This window comes from Aptenodytes forsteri, unplaced genomic scaffold, assembly GCF_000699145.1.
Source record: "Aptenodytes forsteri isolate BGI_AS27 unplaced genomic scaffold, ASM69914v1 Scaffold82, whole genome shotgun sequence".
NCBI lineage: Eukaryota > Metazoa > Chordata > Aves > Sphenisciformes > Spheniscidae > Aptenodytes > Aptenodytes forsteri.
The window spans coordinates 5,169,294-5,189,957 of record NW_008795490.1 but is presented as its reverse complement, the minus strand read 5'-3'; the positions used below and the strand labels follow the sequence as shown (position 1 = coordinate 5,189,957).

Below are 20,664 nucleotides of genomic sequence, written 5' to 3'. Positions count from 1 at the left end.
ACTTTAAAATGCTACAAAGATGTTTATCGGCCTATTTTTAGGGGTTGACAATAGTGCCATGTGCCAGTGGTAAAATATACAATAAACTACCAGATTTCACACATACATTTGTGTCTTGATAGGGTAAACTCTTCAGAGGGATCCCTCTGCTAACTGGAAATGAATACGTACCCAGTGAACTGCAGGAAATACCCTATATGTTTACATTACATTACTCCAAGCTAGAGGTCACATAGTTTATAAACAGTTTTCATCATTTATAACATATTCTAGTCGGTTTAAACTCATGCTGTTTTACTACCAACAAACAAGAAAATCCCCAAACCAAAAGGGGCACACAGAGACAAGGCTAAGGAGTACTTTCTCCATTACAGTGAAATAAGAACTTCAAAAATGCAAGTAGCTGCTGTGTCTTTGCAAAGTATATTAATTTGCACAGTTTTTCCTACACCAGAATGCACAGAGCTCAGAAAACTAAGACATGTTAGTCAAAAATAATGTCCTAACCAAAAGATCAACCTAGCCCAAGTATCACTATCATTCCCACTTTTACACTTATGTAGTAATAGACAGCAGCAGAATTAACACGTCACACTCATTACTGATGCTTGGGGTTTGGAGCAAATAACTCCTGGCAGCAGTATTCTAAACCAGAATCTACTGAAATCCTTCGAAAAGGGCACAGAAAAACGCCTCTTTCTCACCAGATTGTTTTGTGCAAGTAGGGAATTCCTAAAGCTTAAAAAAAACAAACAAACAAAACACCACCAACAAAAAAACCCACAAAACAAAAAAACCCCAATCCATTTCCTCTATGCAAATACACACGTGCACAAGCACAAAACATGGACGTGCATAAATAGTGGTATTTGGAACCAGAACAAGCCTAAGCTAAGTCCACTCATACAAGCTGTCTGTTCTCACCATATTTTTAAAAACGGTTTGTGATCAACCTTGCTCAATACTTCTTCTTTCAATATTTCTCATCCGCTCATCCTAGATGCAATGAAATCCTACGTAAAGTGATTTCATTTTAAAATACTGAAACAAACATTAGTTTCTTACTGGTAAGCTTGATGGTCTTTCTTGCTGGATTAGATTCAAGTCTTCATGGTTAGGCTTTCCAGGGGCCATCGGGGGTTGAGATCTGGTTCCATAGCCTTCCTGAGACATGTCCTGCAATAACAGTTGTAACAGAATTATTAACCTGACTCAGTAATTACAATTAAATCCGCATTGCTGAAGGGTGAAAATACAACAGCTGAGTGCTGATGGGTTTTTTGATCAGAAGTTTTTACTAGTTATACCTTCTTGATGGAAGTATCAAGCCCAAATAGGTACTTCTGTGACCTGCGCTGTTTGTAAAGAAATCCAAGGAGCAGAGCGACATGCCGACAAGCAGCAGGGAATCTGACTACTGGAACATGGGGAAACACAAAAACAAACCTGCTAAATAAAGGACCCCCTTTTACTGTAAAAGAGTAGCAAGCACAAAGTGGTCAAAACATTGACCTACTTTGAGATGTATTCTCAAGCCTTTTGACAAAGTACTGAGCCAGGTGGAAGACTGACTTGAAAGTAAGATTGTAATCACACCGGGTACTCAGACTGCCCTAACAACCCTGGATTTACCATCACTATTATGGTACAACTTTCAAACACTGACTATCAGGTCGTAGCACACAACGCAGTCGCTGCATCTGCTGGAGGCATGTTGCATCCGATGTGTTAGAAAGAAAGCATATTTGATCAAGAGTAGCTCCAAAGATTGTACCAGCAACCTGGAGATTTTTCTCCCTATGCAAGCCCAAGCAGTCTTAGGTAATGGCCCAACACAACACCCACCACACAGGGGCAGGGGGAGCAACGAAACAACCTCCCCCTTGCCACCCCCCATCCCACAATATGGGCTTACTTCACACGCATAGATACTTGCCCATTGCAAAGCCTTGGATTCAGGCTTCATTTTAGCTACTACAGCAGCTTCTACACTAACTTCTTCACGGAAAACAACAGAAAGTGCAATACCGACTTCAGCAAGTGTAACTGGCAGGGAAAGCTGGAGAACCAGTTCCCGACTGCTAGAAAAGATATCTCACCTTAAAGGTTTTTCTTTGTTGTTTTTAAATGGTTTAATTCTCCTCTCCCCCTCCCGAGTTTACTACCAGTTCAATTTGCTTCAGCCACCCTCACACCTTCAGTTTTGACACATACCTGAAAGCACGCACGCGCTCCTGGCACGAAGGGGCAGGGGAAGCTGTCCTCTGCCCCCCCCCACCACAGCCTGAACATCACCTTGTTGCTGCTTACAAAGGGCTGTTCTGACAGCCGAGTGTCCGTATCAATGGAGTTACTGCTCAAGCACAGACTCGGCGAGGCAGCTGGCTTGCAGAGCAGGAAAGCTTTCTGTCTTCAGCGTGTGGAAAGACAACAACAGTGTTTTTAGCCCTGCTCCTGAGAGAGGGAAATTTGTTAACAACCACACTGTTCCGTGCGGTTCAGCCCCTTCCATCGCTTTGGACTCTCCTGAATTATTTTAAGGTATGGAGAAAATTCAACAGGGCTAATAAAACAAACCCCAGCAAACCTGATACGATGTAAACCCAGCAATAAACGATCCTATCCCTAAGCCTGTGCCAAGTAAAATCAAGAAACACTTAAAAGGCCAGCACTTCAATGTGGTTACCAGCAGAGGGTAACAATTAGGCTTAAGGGTGACAAAGGCTGATGGCTGAATGATTATTATCCCCTGTGACCCCCCGCGCTCCCCCCCGCCCAGATTTCCACTTGTCACACAGCTCTCCTGCTGCGCACACCAGCAGGTTTCTGTGGATTAACAGGGAGGTTTAAAATCAACAAATGGCACAAGGCCTCCATTCAGCAGCCTTCACCCCAGTACAAAGGAGTAGAAAGGTGCAGGACAGCTTCACAATAGGCAAACAAATGAGCAAACCTCTGCTTTCCTTTTTATTTAAAAACGCGCGCGCGCACACACACACACTCACACACATGCACGCTAGGGGTTGTCACTGCATAGGCCTCTGTAATAAACCCAGCAACCCCAGACTTCCAACTTCCAGTTCAGCGTTCGACTCTCTTCTTCCTAATTCTTAAAAAAATACACCAAATAAGAACCACTTGTTAAAACAACAACAACAAAAAACCACCCAGGAATACCAAGAGTGGTGAAAAAGGATAAATGGAATATTCAATTTAGGAGACGTCATTTTAGAAACACAATTGTTCCTTTTTCCAAACAGACACTACAGGATTTTGCTGAGAAGCAAAACATGTTTTATATTTTGAAAAATCAAGAGCCGTTAATTCCTTACAAAGTACATAGTTTTTCCCACGTTTGCTAGATTTTAACCTCGCTTCCTTCTGAAATTTCCAGGGGGACCGGAGGGTGAGTGGGAAGAGAGAGCACACTCTCTCATGAGAAATACTGCATGTTGAATGGAATTTACTTTTACCTGGGTATTTGAAGACTATCTATGAAATGTCTTTCCACACACTGCAGAGCACGTAAAAAAACCTGGACATGACACCCTTTGCCTTTTTAAATACACCATTTTCATAGTGCTTTCCCTTCTGACTGTGGAAAATTCAAATCTTTTGCTCAATTCTAGATGAGGTTTGGAAACAAATACTGCAGACATCTGTGTTTGTTATGATGCAGATACCTGTGCACTCCAAACGGGACTGAGATCACACTCTTTCTTATCTTCTTCGTAAAGCCATTTAGATACTTGGATCACTCTAAACTTGGAAAGTGGCTCTTGAGAAGTGAAGAATCAGTTTGCTCTCAGTAAGTTGCAGGCATGGGAATCTCCCAGATGAAATATGCATGGGGCTGTGTGTATAATTTTATGTGTTTATACATATGCATTGTCCAATAAAAACAGTCCATTTATATACTAAACATAATGACAATTAAATAATAGCATATTTCACTAAGAGGTCGGCTTCATAACCAAAATAGCGCTTAGTATCACTTTCACTGAAAAACAGACGGAGAAAATCCTTTCTTCAGTTCTACTGCCTTTCTTCAGTTCTGCATTAGGAAATTTTGTTAACATACAGTATATTACACAATAGATACAAGAGATTTTGAGAGATAAATAAGAAATAAGGACAGAAGTATTAGGGTAAGTTGTCTGTCACTGAAGAAATGCACGGAATTGGCAATTCTCAGTTTCAGTTTGGAAAGGTCATTTTTCTTTCTAGCATCTAGGAATGGATTTATTGGGGACTGAACAGAGGGAACGTAAGGGGAAGAGGAACATGTCACCACGTGTTGTGCTACAGTCATGGCTGAAGAGTCCCCCATTGATATCGGGGCTCAATCTTCTCCTGGGATCCCTGATTTTTTTTATTTTGACTCCCAATATTTTATCCATCAGTGACATTGGCTTTCAAAGCAAAGCTTATGATTTTTTATGAATCACAGAAAATCCTTCCTCCCATAGAAGAGGAGCATGTGTGTAAGAGAGAAATCCAGGCTTTCATAAACAGAAGGCTACAAGTTTCCACTCAGAACTTCCCAACTTGGCACAAACCCAATCATATCATAGCTGTTATAGCACAAACTGTCAACAAAGTTGTAAAATAACTAAAAGCAGGGTTTCCCCCATCAGATTTTAGAAAAGGCACTGGGACAAATAATCTGCAAGTCATAAACATATACTCAAATTAGCTGAAGTTTAGACTGTTTTCACGAAACATTTATACTGTGAAGCAGGTAGACAAAAAAAAAAAGAAAAGGACTATGCCTACATATACACAGCCTAAGACCTATGTATTGGATAAGCTGTTCAGATATCAATCCATATACAATTATTGTGTTTGGGTAATAACAGTAACAACCACCACCAATTGCTTATCATCCACAGAGCCAGGACAAGTTATTTACCTCCTGTTCATGTACACTTTTAGCTTGCCCTGCAAATTGTGGTATATTGAGCTCAAGTTTGAGGAGTAAGGGAAGAAACGGGATATTTTATTCCCTCTTATTCTCTGTTACTGTATTCATCTTACAGACTTTTAAAGTGTCTAATTCTGGTGTGGGATTTCACTAACACAGAGGTTTCGAACAACCAGCTGAGTCAGCGTACCAGCCTGCAAGAAAGTCAAAGGCCCCTTGTTCCTGCCTGCTCCAATTCTTGCAGTTGGACACACACCCCCTTAGTTTGTGTTGGGTCTTTATTAGACCACTTCGTGAAACGGTGCAACTTAAAACTTGCCAGAAAAATAACCCTTTTCCCCCTAGCTTTATCATGGATTACTGAGCAGAGCTGGCCTTGGGAAGGGTTGGGTGAGTGGAATAAAAGAAGGAAACTTCCCTTCTTTGGTGCAACCAGCCACGAGCCCAGCTCCACCAGCCACCAAACTGCAGGCCAAGTCAACTGCACTGCGACCATTTTGGAGTAGGCCACAGATAGACAACCTTTTCCGTTTTGATGTGCAATGCTAATTAGTGTCATGCTTTCACTCTCTAGCTGGACCTAGTTTTAAACAAGCAAGTCTGTCCACATTTACATGTTCTCTGCAATCCTGAATGAATATAGTGCTGATAATGCTTGAAACCATGCAGATGAAATGCACATTTGTTGTAAGCTCTACTGAAGAAGATAAGATCTAATTATTAAATAGTTTAAATTATTTTTAATGGAAAATGAAAACATAGTGAAAACATTAATGTTTGGGGGAAACCACATTTAAAGAAGGGCTGGGTGAGAAACATTATTCAGGCTTCATCCACTTCTACTGCAGCAAATTTCAGAGGGATCACATGACCACCCAGGAAGATAAGTACCATGATGGTTAAATAGAAGGAAAATAACTTATGAAAAATAATATACTAGACCTCAATTTGAAAAACTCATTAAAAACTATTTTAGCTCATGTTCTTGATTCAGTTGGTTGATCCTTAGAACACTTCAAGTGTGAGAGCAGTGAATTCTACAGCAATATGACAACAGCAAAATTGAAAACAAATGTTAATTTTTTTTTTCCCAGACCACTTGAGAATGGAAGTCAGGACCCAGTGCAGCAGCCAAGAGGAGCATACAGCCCTACAAGACAAGATTATTTTACTCATCTCTGAAGGGATACTACAGAACAGAAAGAAGGCAAGTGAAATGTTAGGGTCTCTAGAAGGACATTCCTTGTTATCACTTAGCCAAGTATCTGGTTGTTCTGTGTAGGTAAATACATAGCAAATCATTTCCCCTCTTTCCACCTTCTGCAGTAAAAAGCTACAATAAAAAAAAAAAATTACTTACCAGAATGATGACATATCCCTATACAGCCAACTTCTAGCCCAACCTTAATACCTAACAGGTCACCTCCCAAGTTGTATGCTCTCTGGCAGCACAAAACTGACAACAAAGGACAGCCAACCTGTTAGAGGAATATTGTAGGTAAGGCTGCACTCAGAAAAAAAATTTATGCCCAGGGGCACAGGCAACACTGAGTCTTATGCAAGCGGCCAGCAGAATGCAGCCCTGTGTGGAATGATCCACTAAAGACAAAAGAACAAAGAGGTTTGCTTGAATCCTGGGCAGATGGTCTGCAGAGGTCCTGCAGGATGTAGATGGACTCCTGCAGAAGATCCTGGGTCAAGAAGAAATGCATATGTATGTCTTGAATTTTACAAATCAGAAATGGAAAGAACAAAACAAACAAAAAACCTAAAGCCCTGAAGAAAAGGAAATTGGTATCTTGCAGCTGGAGAGCATTGCGCACAAACCAGCAAGCAAGTCTTACTGCACAGAGGGAACAGGTGATTGCAGGAAAAAAATTGTTTGGTAGGTCCCAGCACCTATTACGTCAACAAAAAAGAAGAGAGTGCTAACCACCGGAGGTGGATTACCAGTGCAGTCTGGTAATCCCCTTCAACATGCTAGTCTGTGTTTACGTGATGAAGTGAATAAACCCTGCTTATAACCAGAATATGTAAATAACTTCAGGCCAACCCCCTACCACCACCATGGAAACCTGAATGGAGACAAGGAAAGCACCTGTCCTGAAGTACAGCAAGCAACAGGCTGGCGTCTACCTCAACATGCTGACGCTATTTTTTGACTGTTTGTTGACTGTTGCTTCAGTGGGGCTGGCAAGCAGTGACTGCTCTTCTTTCAGGTGGTTATCGTTTCCCCGCAGTCAAGCCAGGGCAGGATTGTGCCCTCAGAAACAAAGATGATACTTTGCCTTACCAAGTTAATTTCGGTCTTCATCTTCATTACAGGTACTAGAGGGAGTCAAGAGCTTCAGAGAAGTGCCAAAGCAAAATAGTCCTTTCCTTTTCCAAAAGGAGATAATTCATCCAGAAATCATATCTAACTCCTCAGAGAAAAATTCTACCATGTACCTGGAGAAATTTGGAAAACCTGCCAGTTTGGATGCCTCAGGTGTAGACCAGTCATTGTCAGTAAGATACCTCATCATCTTCTTCAATGTTATTAATACCTTCTCTTCCAAGATATCTGTAGTTTCATTCGAAAACTTAGTATTTCCTAGATCTCTTTTTTAAGCTAATTTAAAAAAAAAAAAAAAATCTGTAATGGGAACACCATTTTCTCCCTTCAGGATCACAATTATCACTGAATAACAACTCAGTTAAATCTTAAGACATTGGAGGGGTAAGGAAAAAAAATATACTCTGCGTAGGCAGCAGCTGATGCAAAAGATAGTTAACTTAGGTAAGCAAATATATTATTAAGGCTCAGTCCATCAAAACTCTCAGGAATTTATTAGAAACTCAGACTACCTAACTATGGAAGGTTTTCCCCTGCAGTGAAAGCATTTTAAACACAAATACAGTCAAAAAGAAGCCCCCCATATCTTACAGGAAGAACATTGTTTGTTTGGACAGCATAGCTTCTAGTCACGTAACAGGTAATCTGAGCCAACTAACAAGAGAGAAGGGTCTCTCTTCCTAAAGGCTCTAGTGCATTTTCACATGTGTCTCGTCTATATGGCCTCCAGGAGCCACGTTAAGCAAGATGCAGGATGAAATCATTCTCAGAAACCCTTATCTTGCTATTCTCTTTCCGCCACTATTGCATTCCATGGATCATAGAGCATATCAATAGTGGATTTCATCAGAAACAAGACATTTCTTCTAGTTTTCTTCTCTCATACTTCTAACATGCCACATGAAAAAAATAGGCAAGTTTGATGTTCATATTAAAATGTGACTGTTGCACATTGCACAGCCTGATAAACTGCTGTCCGTTCTTCATTTACAGGCAAAAAAGGTAGTTTTTTTGTTCTACGGATGTAAAGTTCCAGTGTGAATGAAGAGATGAGAGAGAACCTGAAGAGGTAATCTGAGAAACATAACTTGGAAATAAGGGGTAAAACAAGTGTTTTCTTTCCATTAATTTTCCCATGTTTATAGAGCTTTTTGGACTTTTCCTAAAAAACCCTACAAGGCCGGACAGTCCAACCACACTTTCATTTTCTACACCCACTCCTTCCTTTCCCTGCCCATCCTTTCAATGACAAAGCTATATTTAAAAAAAAAAAAAAAAGAGGGAGAGAGAGAGAAAGAAAGAGAGCCCTGGCAGTTTTTACACATCCTATTCTTTATAGTCACTTGGGACAGACTACCACGTTAATGTGATGACTTACAGATTTTGTGCCAGCCAGCGTCCTGCCCTGCCAAACTAGTCCTTCCTAAAACTCCGGGAGGAACGCATCTCTTCAGCAAACCCCAGACGCGAAGCTGGGCTGAGAAACAGCTCTGTACCCCGCAGAAAGAGCTAAACCCGACAAAACGCAGGAGAGGGACAGGATTTAAAACCTGCCATTTCTTTCAATTCGGTTGCTGCAGAAACGGGGAGGCTGGGGGGCTCCGTGCCCCAGAGGGCAGCAGCCTGCCCCAGACTGCCTGCTGCCGCCGAGGAAGCTCTCCCAAGCATACGGCTCGCTGGCAGAAATGAGGTCAGAGCACTGCCCACAGCTTACAGCAGAGCTGAAAGCCTGAAGCCAGCTTACAGAATAAAGAGAAAAGCTGCACCGAGAGCAGCTGCTACCTCTAGGCTAATCGAGCTAGGTACCCAAGGAGGAGACTTCCTCACTTGGGACCAGGAAACATTTCTTCAGCATTTTCTTAAGGGCACGGCTGAACTGTGCTTCGAGATAAAAGCCAGGACTTCATCTGAAGGCTCATGAAAACCCGCAAATCTGTGAGGAAGGGTTGCAAGCAACACCCAAAACATCACGGAGGTTGCATTAAAAAAACCCAGAATGGTGAGGTCTGTTTTGTGTGTTTGTTTCCTCCCCCTTCCCCCTCAAATATAAAGCTGTATTACGTTACAGACAACATTTATATCACAGTCCAGGGACACCTGTTAACTTATTCCCTAATACTCCACCATGGAGGTCTCTTAAAGGAAATGATTGAAATGAGGTTTACCTACTATTTTATCAACAGCAGAATCATAGGAGAAGGAATTGAAGTTCAGATGCAAAGAAGTCTGTAATAATTTTGGTAAAGAAGGTTTTCTCAGCTGGACTCTACTGTTTTGGTTAACTTAATTTTTCAGTATGTGAGAGGGTTAGCATGTTACATTCGGGGCTACTGGACGTAGAAAATTAGCTGCATTACTGTCCTCTCTTTCTTTGCAGCCTGTGAAGACACAGAGTATCTGCGCAACAATCTTTAAATCCAGCCACCATGTGGAAAAATATCTTAGTCCAAGGAGTGGAAAGACGACAATAATTTACAGACGGAAGCACCCAGCAGCAGAAGCAATTCAATGGACTGCACAATACAACAGTTTAAACCAACAGCAGCAAACGATTTCTTTAATCTTTGAGGTAGAAAATTCTTCACCACCATCACCACAACTGTGATTTTTCTGAAAGAAAGTATTCCCAACTAGGCTGGTGGTGGGAGTGGTGGGAGGAGGGCGGGGTGGGGGTGGAGAACAAGTGCAAGAAGTGATGAAAACTTAAAACTCTGAGACCAAACCACTGACTACTCTTTAATACAGCAATGAAAAAACAGTGACTTTCATTAAAAGTTGGTAAAGGACTGCTAGGTAATAAAGCAGCAATAAACCTCTCCTGTTTTGTGAGGGTGAAGGAGCACGATCTTTATCAATTCTTTAGGCAGACACCCAAAACCTAAACATATACATCTACTTATTTGATTTTCTACCTAAAAACATGTATGTGGAAAATACCTAAGATGGGTACTTGGCAATCAGGGAGAAGCACGAGGAAGACATGAAGACAGAGGCTGTGCTCTTGCAGAGCTTGATTTATTGAGGGACAGCTCACCAAGACCAACCATTGTTCTCATCTCTCCCACAACAAAAACACCAAGCAGTTTTGTCAACATGTAAAGGTAAACTTGTTTTTTAAGTGGTATCTTATTTACTTTGATTTGCTGTTTCATTCTTTGTGGTCCATATCTGATTGCAACAACTAAAAGACCCTGTAAGATTTCAGCTGCACGCTCCAAAATCTATTCTAAATGCTACTACAGTAGGAGAGAAATGCAGTAAAAGGAAAATACTAGAAAGGATAACGAATACATATAAAATATATGCTGACCTATATTCAGATAATACATTGTCTTAACAACAAAATCCCAATTCAAAATACGGAAAATAAAACTAAATATATATACACTGAACATCTTCAATTATTAAAGAAAATATGGGCAGCCAAAAAAAATAGCTGTAAATTTTATGCCAGGAAATATTAACAAACTTATTTTCCCTACCTCTGAGGAAAATAATGTGTGTTAATTTAAGGGCCATAAGAGAATACTGCTGCATTGCAACTGGCCATGAGGTGTAATTTACAAGACCACTAAAATTTGGAATATATACTGTTCATACAGGACTAAAAAAAACCCAGAAAACAAACAAAAAACCTACCACTCAGATTTATTAGTACTTTCCAGACTTTACAACATTATCACTTCATTCATAGTACTGTACTATTTGCATTTTAAATTTTTTCTTAAAACAGTATTTGTGCATTTATATTCTAAAACATTTGTGTAGACAACTTCGTCTATGAACAGCTATCAGATTAATGGATCATAAAGTAAAAGGCTATTACGTGATCAGGTATTCTTTGATAAACTCACTATTCTGTTTAACTTTGCTAAATTTCAAAGGTACGGATAAAATTATTTCTGGGATATTAATTTAGCTCTCTGAGTAACAGTAAAAGAAAATCATCATTGAGTAATAAGGAGAGTGGTAAGGGGAGCAACAATAGTTATGATCACTAATCTCCTAAAACAAAATAGTTTTTAATCAGCCTGCATTCCAATAGTTTTACTATCAAGTTAATTAATAGACTCCTACGCTAATATCTAAATGCCAAGCAATTAATGGCACTGAACTATAAATGGCTTCGTCTTTGCTCTTGTAGAGTTATTTTATAAAGCAAATGCAATTCTATCACTTCACTGATTTAATGCAGGCTTTGTGAGGTTAATATTCCCAAGCAATTGCAAAATAAAGAACCGCTTTAATTAACCTTCTGTGATTTAAATACTGAGAGAAATCAGAATTTAGAAACTTTAAATACCACCATCATAACAACAACAATAATAATACTTTGTGGATCAAAGCCAAACCACTGATTTGAGAACTTTGAGAAATACATTTGAACACATGTATCTTACTGTATTTCTAAACTCATTAAAAAGACTTTTCTCTAAGCATAACATACTAAATCCATGATAGATTTTACGTAGTTTTTCTAGTTCAGATGAAAAATGTTTCCTTTTAGGATTATATACTCATAAATACTGAAGTTTATAGTTCGAAAAAATGATTCAGCATCCCGACCTTTTGCACTGGAATGCTTTGCAGAGATTTTTGTTACAGACATGGGACATTGCTCGCTGAATCTACAAACTGATTGCACATACGTAACTGACCACTTAAAAATAAAGGAGCAAAATAGGACTTCCCTCTTTCCCCCAAACTAAATTGTCTCTTTCCAGTTTAGCTGAAAGGAGGCTCTTAATGCCAGAGTTTCTTTATGATGTGGTATGCTAACTTCATTTTAGTACATGAAAAATCTCACAGGGACTCGGGCCTTTCTGCATTGCTCATCTTACAAGCACAAGAGCTGCAATATGTCTACTAGGTTTAGAATGATACAAAAACAGGGGATAAAAATTAAAAACCAGCAGGGTGCAGGTGGTCATGAACATTCCTGCCAAACAGGTTTGCAGCGTGCTCTGACCCATCTCCTCTGACTATCCGGCCAGATACCATCAAACCCTCAGCAGCAGCAGATGCCTGAAGAGGTGCACTTGCTGCTTTCTCAGGAGAAGAAAGCCGACCTTCAAAATTCCTCCTTCAAGCTGCAAACGGAAGAGCCTGCTTTCGGCAGAAAACCATTAATAGATGAACACAGCAGAAGAACATACAGACTGGGAAAATGTTTAACTACAATGAGGGAACTTTAAACTGAAGGTGCCATACAACTGTTCAGACAACACAGAGGCAAACAAATACCTTCACTGACAGCCCTTTGGAAGATTATAAAACAGAAGCATAAATGAAGTTTGCTACATTTTATACATAAACAGTAGTACCACGCTGCAAGACAAAATACTTCTCCTTTCCCAGTAACATCACTTAAGAAACCCATGTTACTACAAAGACAGATACGTTTAAGGGGTAATTATACGTGCTAACTTTAAAGGCTTCAGACCTAATAGACTGGAGTTGATTTTTATTTGGCTAAATCTATCACCATGTCTGTAAACGCTCGCTTTAAAATAACAGGGCTGAGAAAGTCTTCTCAAAATCTGAATGCAGTTTTTTGGGGTTGGTTAATATGCCTTCAGCAAAAGTAAGTCTGCACTGCTGTGAGTGCTGCTCTGTGCTATGCCCTCAATTTTGTGTTCGTGCTCAGGTGTGAGTTTACAGACAATTATCCTTGCTTTTTCTGCCTGACTCTATTCCTGCTAGCTACTTGGCTCTGGAAGATCATTCTCCAAGTTTGACAAGCTAGCACCTATCATAATCTTATAAATACAGACATAAATCACTGAGGGGAAAAAGAGAAAGGCTTGACACGTTTCCTGGAATGATACAAGCAATGCTGAGCAAACAGAGCATTCCCCAAATGGACAATAATCAACTATTCCCACTACTGGGAGAAGATGTAGCACAACAGGAGTCACAGTTTCACTGAACTCCTGAGCTGAGTAACTAACCTCTGCCACAGAGATAAATAGCCATATGCTTAACACTTATTGGCTATTATAGCAGCATCATGATTATGAAATAAGACTTTATAAAAGCAGAAATCTAACTGGCAAAGACTTCGATCAGTTAAGCATTCATTGAACTTCATTGCAACCTCATTTGCCCTTCCTGAAAACATCATGTGCTTAAGAAAGGCTCAAAAAGGATAAATTAGTTTTACGCACAAGATCAGTACAGTTCCTAACTATTTCAACAGTTTGTTTTTAAATCACTTCAGTGCTCAGCAAGGTATGGTGACAACTGCCTTTCAGAGGTGCTGGTCACTGGTGGCTTGTCTAGAAGCCAGGATTTAAGTTGTGGTGTGTGAGTTTGGAAGTCAGTTGCTGAAAGCCTGCCCCCCTTTCCTCCTTCCCCCAAGTCCAGCCAAGCTTTATCACAGATGCAAAAAGTCAAGGTTGCACTCTGCCTTTTGATATCTATCTGACCTCTCTGAAGTAGGTTGGCAACAAAAGGTTCAGCATACCAGAACGGATGCCTTCATAAAAAGTTATACTGTTGGTTTTCCTTGTCTCTAATTCCAGGTCCCGCAGAAAGGAGGCTGGAAAAGCTGGCAGAAGTACGTGTATCTGTATGAGACTTTTCACCTAGACATTTTGTTGTCAGGCATTTCTCTGCTCACTACGTACAAGCAGCCCTGCTTTCTAAAAGCCAACCAACAAGCACCCATCGAAGCAAAAGTTCTCAGCTCCATGAATTTGGGGTTGAATGGTTTGAAGGAATCACTTCTCCCTTCTACCTCTTTACCCTGGAAAGAAACTAACTGCTTCTAAGCTGAAAACAAGCCCAGCATTTCAAGACAGTGTGAATATACACTGGGCACTAGGCACCTCTGTTGCTGAGACAACGGAAGCCATGAACGATTTATGGTACACAACAAGTAGTCGTGTCAGCCACTGCTGATGATGGCAGGCAACAATCTCTTCTGAATATTAAATTTGATTATGAGTTCTCATTTAACTGTAATAGCCAACTTCCACAAAGAATGCTTTCCTATATGCCTGGCAGCAAATGTCAGATTAACATACGAGCTGCTTCTTTCCCAGATTTCCTGTGGTTCATAACACAACAAATATTAAGTGCAACCACTCATCTAGTGGTAGATGATTACAGACACAAGAGTTAAAAGGACAGAAGGACAAACAATTTTTATTACAACTTTAAGCCATGGGCAGCTATATGTTACTTGCAAGGCCCCATATATTCTAGAACAAGTTTAAATTAAATTCTGCAGGAGTTAAGACTAAACTACGGTACAGTCGACCGCTAATTCTCTGCCAGTTTCTAGTAACTTAAAAGTGAAGATTTTATTAAAAAGATTTAATTGCATTGAGGTATAAAACTTAAATTTGAACTCATTGAGGATTGTCTGTATTACTTACTAATGAATTTGGTATTTGCATGTAACACAACTATTCCTAACTTACAACAACAGTATTTCTGTACAGTGTTACACCCCGAAACAGCTTGACAATGTTAATTAACATGCTGCTTATTACACTGTTAAAAGAACTTTAGCAGTTCACATTGAATTTAAAAATAATACTTCATCCTCACTGTACCAAAATCACTTTAATAATTTGAAGCATTTTGCCGCAATACAATTTGTTCTGTTTTCATGACAGTCATACAGCTTGGACATGAAAACAGATTAATTAGTTTCACATTTTGTTCACATTTTCAAAGACTGTTTCAAATCGGGTAATGTTTTATCTGTCCTACCTTGCACTGACTCAATGCTAGAAACAGATGCCTGCACAAGAACATTCTCATCATCTTCTCAGGCTTGCGACTGAGACTAGTTCAAACAAACCACTGTCACCAGTTCAGGAACAAACCTGAAATTTATGGCCCCCATTGATCCCAGTTTGGGGAACTCGAGAGAAGCCGCAGCCCCTTGCAGGAGCGTAAGTGGTCCCCAGCCCTCTGCCAGGAGAGACCCACCGAGGCACCACCAGAGCTGCCCCCCACCTCATCACACATGCTGCCTTCCTGCTTTGGATGGTTTTCTACCTGGGACTACTGAAACGGTTCACAAATTCCTACTGGCCTGAACTGCATTCATCCCCCTGGCCCACTCTCAGGAAAAAAAAAACCCACTAGTTATTCTACTCTTTATTTGTCCTATGACAATTTGGGTTGAAAAAAATCTCATCGTGATCCATAGGTCTTATTAGTAGGTAAGGTATTATACTGGGGGGGAAAACAAGGTTTTGGCCAGCTTTTAGAACATTTTAATAAAACCTGTCAGTGAGGGAGTCTTGTTTGTTTGCTTGTTTATAAAAACATGTTCTCCTTTTAAATAAAAAGACTGAAGACTGAGCCTGAACTACTTGACTGTTCCTTTAAGCCATTTAAAAGAAATGATGGTAACCACACAGGAATGGTGTAGAAACACACAGACAGAGCCTCTTCGTGCACACTGCTATCCAGAAGGACCAATGGCCCCAGAAAAGTGCACACGTATGCCCACCTCAAGGACCTGCCACACTTTTTTCCCCTTTTAATCTCATGCCTGCACGTGAGAAAAGGGATCAGTATAATCCCACTCTATTCTGGAAACTTGCAAGCAGAAAGCTTCCAGGAACACTTAAAACAAAAGATGACTTCAGGGTAACAGTAGCAGGTGTAGAATAAAACAACTGTTTTTGTTTAACTAAGAGTAAGACCATAATTATTTTGCAGATCCATTTCATCTGTCAAAAAGTGATATGGTCCCAACTCATAAAATAACACATTAAACCTCAAAGGCACGATCCTCTCTCGATACATATGAACACATGCTACATAAACCAAGAAAATATATAAACATGGCTGTTTAAAAGCCAGTTGGAAAGCATATTAACCCAAAATATACATCACACTATCTTAACAAAATAATGTTTAATGATGACAGTTTAAGTTTGCAATTACATGACATTCTTGAGCAAAATATCACTTCTACTTATGGCAAAAGATTTAAAACTGCAAAAACAACTGAAGCATTTATTCATTTATATGCCATTTCAAGATGAAAAACCCTGCCAAGGGCAACACTATAGTAGTGTAGCACATCTTTCTCTTTCCTTTTAAAGAGCAGTAAAGGTAAAAAGAAGTTTAAAAAAAAAAAGGCGATATCTACATCTACTGGCAATATCTAATGATCAATGAATCTGCTACTGCAATAAATTTGCTTAAAACAAAGCTCTTCCTTTAATAGTTTTTACACAGCAGGCTCCTAATATGAAGAGGGGATGAGTGATGCTGGCTTACAATATGGCTCTATAGTAAACTATGCCAGTATTACTATCAAATCACCTCCTATGAAACTCCCTTTCTGCCCACCATGCAATCAATTTAACAAAGATCTAAACAACTTACAGTTCAAACATTCAAATAAATCCCACCCTCCTACTTCCCCTCTACGCTTATTAGAAGAATGGAAAGTCACAAGTCACTGGAACAGTCCCAGAAATTCTTTTATCAGTTTACTTTTATTGACAAGATTGCGTATTGAATTCAAGTGAGTCAAGGAAAAGGAGCAATGGCTTCACACTTCCACAATATGTGAGAAATGAAGACGAGTACCAATGCCAAGGCAGAACACTAGGAGTTATACCTGACTGCAGAAACTCGCTCACATTATGTCTAAAAGAGCAAAAATAAAACATTATCCATAAGAAATTTCATATCCGTTTTCTCTCCGTAATCGAATACTCAGTACATCACACTACAGGGTTTTACGTAAAAGGAAACCAGTGGCAAGAAAAAGTCCATCACCCATCCAGAACAAACACTACTTTCAGCTTGATAATCTCCAAAACAAGTAGACTGACATAAATCTACATGGGATATAAAGAAAATACAGTAGGGAAAAGAAGGCAAATCACTGACAAGCCCCCTTTCTCCAATCTGGCGTCTCTTTTCTCCATCCTGAAGTAAAACCAGTTCAGTCACACTCACATCACAAAGGCAGCAATCGGGGAGATGGCTTATTTACCCTAAAACATAACATGAAACTTCTTCCCCTCACAGCTGCTCCCGTTACAAGTAAGTTCAGCTTCCAGTCCACCAGGCATAGAATAGCCTGTAAACTCTTTGGGGCAAAGACCACCTTTTTGTTATGTACTTGGAGAATGACCAGAATAATAACGTCCTGATCCACAGCTGGGGCTACCATGAACTACTTCAGTATTATTAGAGTGATTTTCTCCTGCTTCATGACCCAATCGTGCTCTCCAGGAAAAACACTTGTAGTCCAAAGTTTTCCCATAATTCTGGCTAGCCAGCATGAGGCAAAAACACCTTCAGAGGCCAGCTTCTCTTCTTGAGGCTGACATCCTGAAACAATTGACTTCGTACATTCCTCAAAGTTGTGACCATTCAAAACCAGGACTTTGCACCAATGTTAGAGTGCAAAAAGCAACAAAATCAATACAAAAAGACAAGAAAACAGTTGATGAAGAATTCAGAAAACATGGAGGAAATTCATTTGCAAGTTGGAAAGAAAGAGCAAAACTAAGGATGACAGACAGAAGGGATGACGGATTGTATGACTGAGACTACCTCAGTTTTCTAATTGACAGGATTATATAAACAGGATGTACTGATATTTTTAAGAGTAGAAATAAGAGATACACCAACTGGTGCAACAGGTATTATATGATTTTGTAGTTTATTTTAAAATTCTATTTAGAATACGTAAAGCCAATATTAAATCACAGCAACGCAGAATCACATAGGTTCGAAGAGACCTTCAGAGAGAGGTCATGTAGTCAAGCCTCCAGTTGAAAGCAAATCCAGTAAGAACAGGGTGTTCGGGTGCCTTATCTAGTTGAATTTTGAGCATCTCCAAGGATGGAGATTCTAGTCTCTCTGGACTCCTTCCTGTGTTTGAAAACCCTCATGGTAATTTTGGGTTTTTTTTTCCTTTTACCAAGCTGCAACGTCCCTTGTCCCAGCCTGCCCCACTGCCTCCTGTCCTTCCATTGTGCACCTCTGAGATGAGATGGCTCTGTTCACTCCCACATCCTCCCATCTGGTAGCTGTAAACAGCAGTACAATCTCCCTTGGGCTTTCTCTTTCTGACGCTGCCCAATATATCAAATTCAGTGAATTCCACCCTTAAAACTCCTAAAACTATATGAATACCTACTCCTATTTCTCTTGCTAAAATTTTAATCAAGTAAACTCTAATTTTAAAACTATTTTCAAAAGATAATCAGTCTCATACAAGCAGAGACATGTATGCTTAAAATAAGCACAGTTTTTAAAATTTTTGTTTCAGCAGCAGAATTTGACGTACAGTCCCAATTTTTTTGTTATCCTAGTATTAATTTTCATATTGTACACTGGTTACCACTTGACGGTAACTCTACTATGCATCATCAGCAGAGAACAAACACTGTTGCCAAAGTGTCAAAAGTATAGACTTCAACTTCTTGTGTTAGGAATTTGTTTTCTAGATTAGCAGTTCCCAAAGAATGGGAAAGAACACTGTGGTGAGGTTTTACAGGGAAGCATTAGAGAAGAGGTGTTCACTTGATGACCCTTCTTGAGACAGGGAGAAGAGCAGCCATGGAACCAATCTGAAGACAGGGAAAAGAAAAGGAGCAAGCCCCAAAGTGTTACGGACCACTTATTATTTATATGAAATAGTCTCATCTACACACAAATACTCAAGGAAAAGCCTGTATAATTCAGAACCTGGGATCAGAGTTCAAAACTTAAGAGGCTGACCACTACTGAAGAACAGGATAACCAACCAGCCATTCACAAACCATGGATTCTCACACTAAGGATTACCAACCACAAGGCTGTGTTGGTGAGGACCTAATGTATCATGTGAATTCGCAGATTCAGGCAAAAATGGCTATTGACCTCGAGATGCCTGTATCACCCTTGGAGCCTGGATTTAGACACTCCTTCAATGTACCCTCAAATGCTCAAAGAATAAATTTGGCTACATCGAGGCTGATATCTTCTACTTGTGAATCTGTCCCTGCCTTTCTCTTCATCTTAGTTCTCTGAAGTCCCTAATATATGGAAGGCTTTACCCTCATTTTGCTTTTATCCTCTTCTATGACACCCCTTCACTTCATTGCACAAACCTTCACTTTACTGGCTACAATAGCAAATGATGTAATTGGAACATGTACGAACAGACACATCAGTATCTTGTTATTTCATAAGTCCTGTACAGTTGGTATGTTTTGTATATTTTTAAACTAAAATACTCAATCCATTCAACTGACAGTATTTAAAATATGATGGGTTGTCCAAGGCAGCAAAAAAACCCATTTCAATTTCACAAACTGTGATATGTAGTCACTGGAGCAGCTGTGCTTCTTTAGCTCATAGGCTGTATTACTAGGACTTTATCTGCTAAGACTTTACCAAGATGCTTATGAACCGTATTTTCAAGTCATAGAGAAATCAAGCATTTAATGCCAAAGTAAAAAGGGAAAAAATTAAATTTAAAGACACAACTGCACTCGTTAAAGTCACAGTTACATATAATCCAAAAGATGGAAAGTGGTGACATTTACAAGAACATCATATATACAATTAAGAATTCTATTTCATAAACCATCCAGCATTTTAATGAAAAAAGTTAATTCTCAATGGAATTTTAAAATGTAGATGAAGAAAAATTAACATGTAATTACACAGTGAAATTATCATAGCTTTATTTTAAAATCAAAGGAGGGGAGCCTCCTGCATCATTGCTACTTACAGCATCTTTTGTTACTTTATTTTACACACTATTTTTATTTCAAGCTAAGATTTCTACATTGCACCAGCATTATCCCAAAATGTTAATCAACCATGCCCGACAGAATTCCCCAGTGATTTGGAACAAGTGCTGATGCTTCCACTAATACCCAGTCTTGAGCAACTCACTTTTGTTAGATATCCCAGGATGGCGAGTATGCTTTAGTTTCATCCTTCCATTTCCAGATCACCTCTCTGTGATTAACAGAGCTGAGACTGCAGACAGAACTGAGCCTACACGTAACAGCTGCATCAGCTGTGGACATCCATTTTGTTCAGTATCTAAAATCTAGGTGTTTCTCAAGCTCTGGGAAGCAGACCCATACACTATCACTTCTGATCTTAGTTAAAAACAGAATCACTTTAAATGAATTTTAATGGCTAACGCATAAAGAACTGCAATGGATATTGAATTATGTGGTTTCACTAACTGGATGTGCAAACTGACAACATTCAAATTAATAGCTGTAATATCAATTAAAAATATCCCCTAGGAAGCTCCCTTGACAAAACAGCTTCAAAATGTCAGAAGGAAGTCAAGGATGTCAGGATGTCAAGGAAGTCAGGATGTCAAGGGAAGCTCCCTTGACAAAGCAGCTCCTGGGGATGGATGAGGAGCCGACCGAGAGCTTATGGGTCAGAATTAAAGGGA

At 39.7% G+C, this 20,664-nt stretch overlaps 1 protein-coding gene across 2 annotated transcripts in view; it reads right to left on the bottom strand.

Moving 5' to 3' along the window:
• ARID1B (AT-rich interaction domain 1B) overlaps positions 1-20,664 on the bottom strand; it is a 313,144-nt gene that overhangs the window by 234,751 nt on the left and 57,729 nt on the right. For both annotated transcript variants that reach the window (XM_009281433.1, XM_009281435.1), the window contains exon 4: positions 1,066-1,176. In XM_009281433.1, the coding sequence (XP_009279708.1) occupies positions 1,066-1,176 (111 nt within the window). The remainder of the gene's footprint in view (positions 1-1,065; positions 1,177-20,664) is intronic.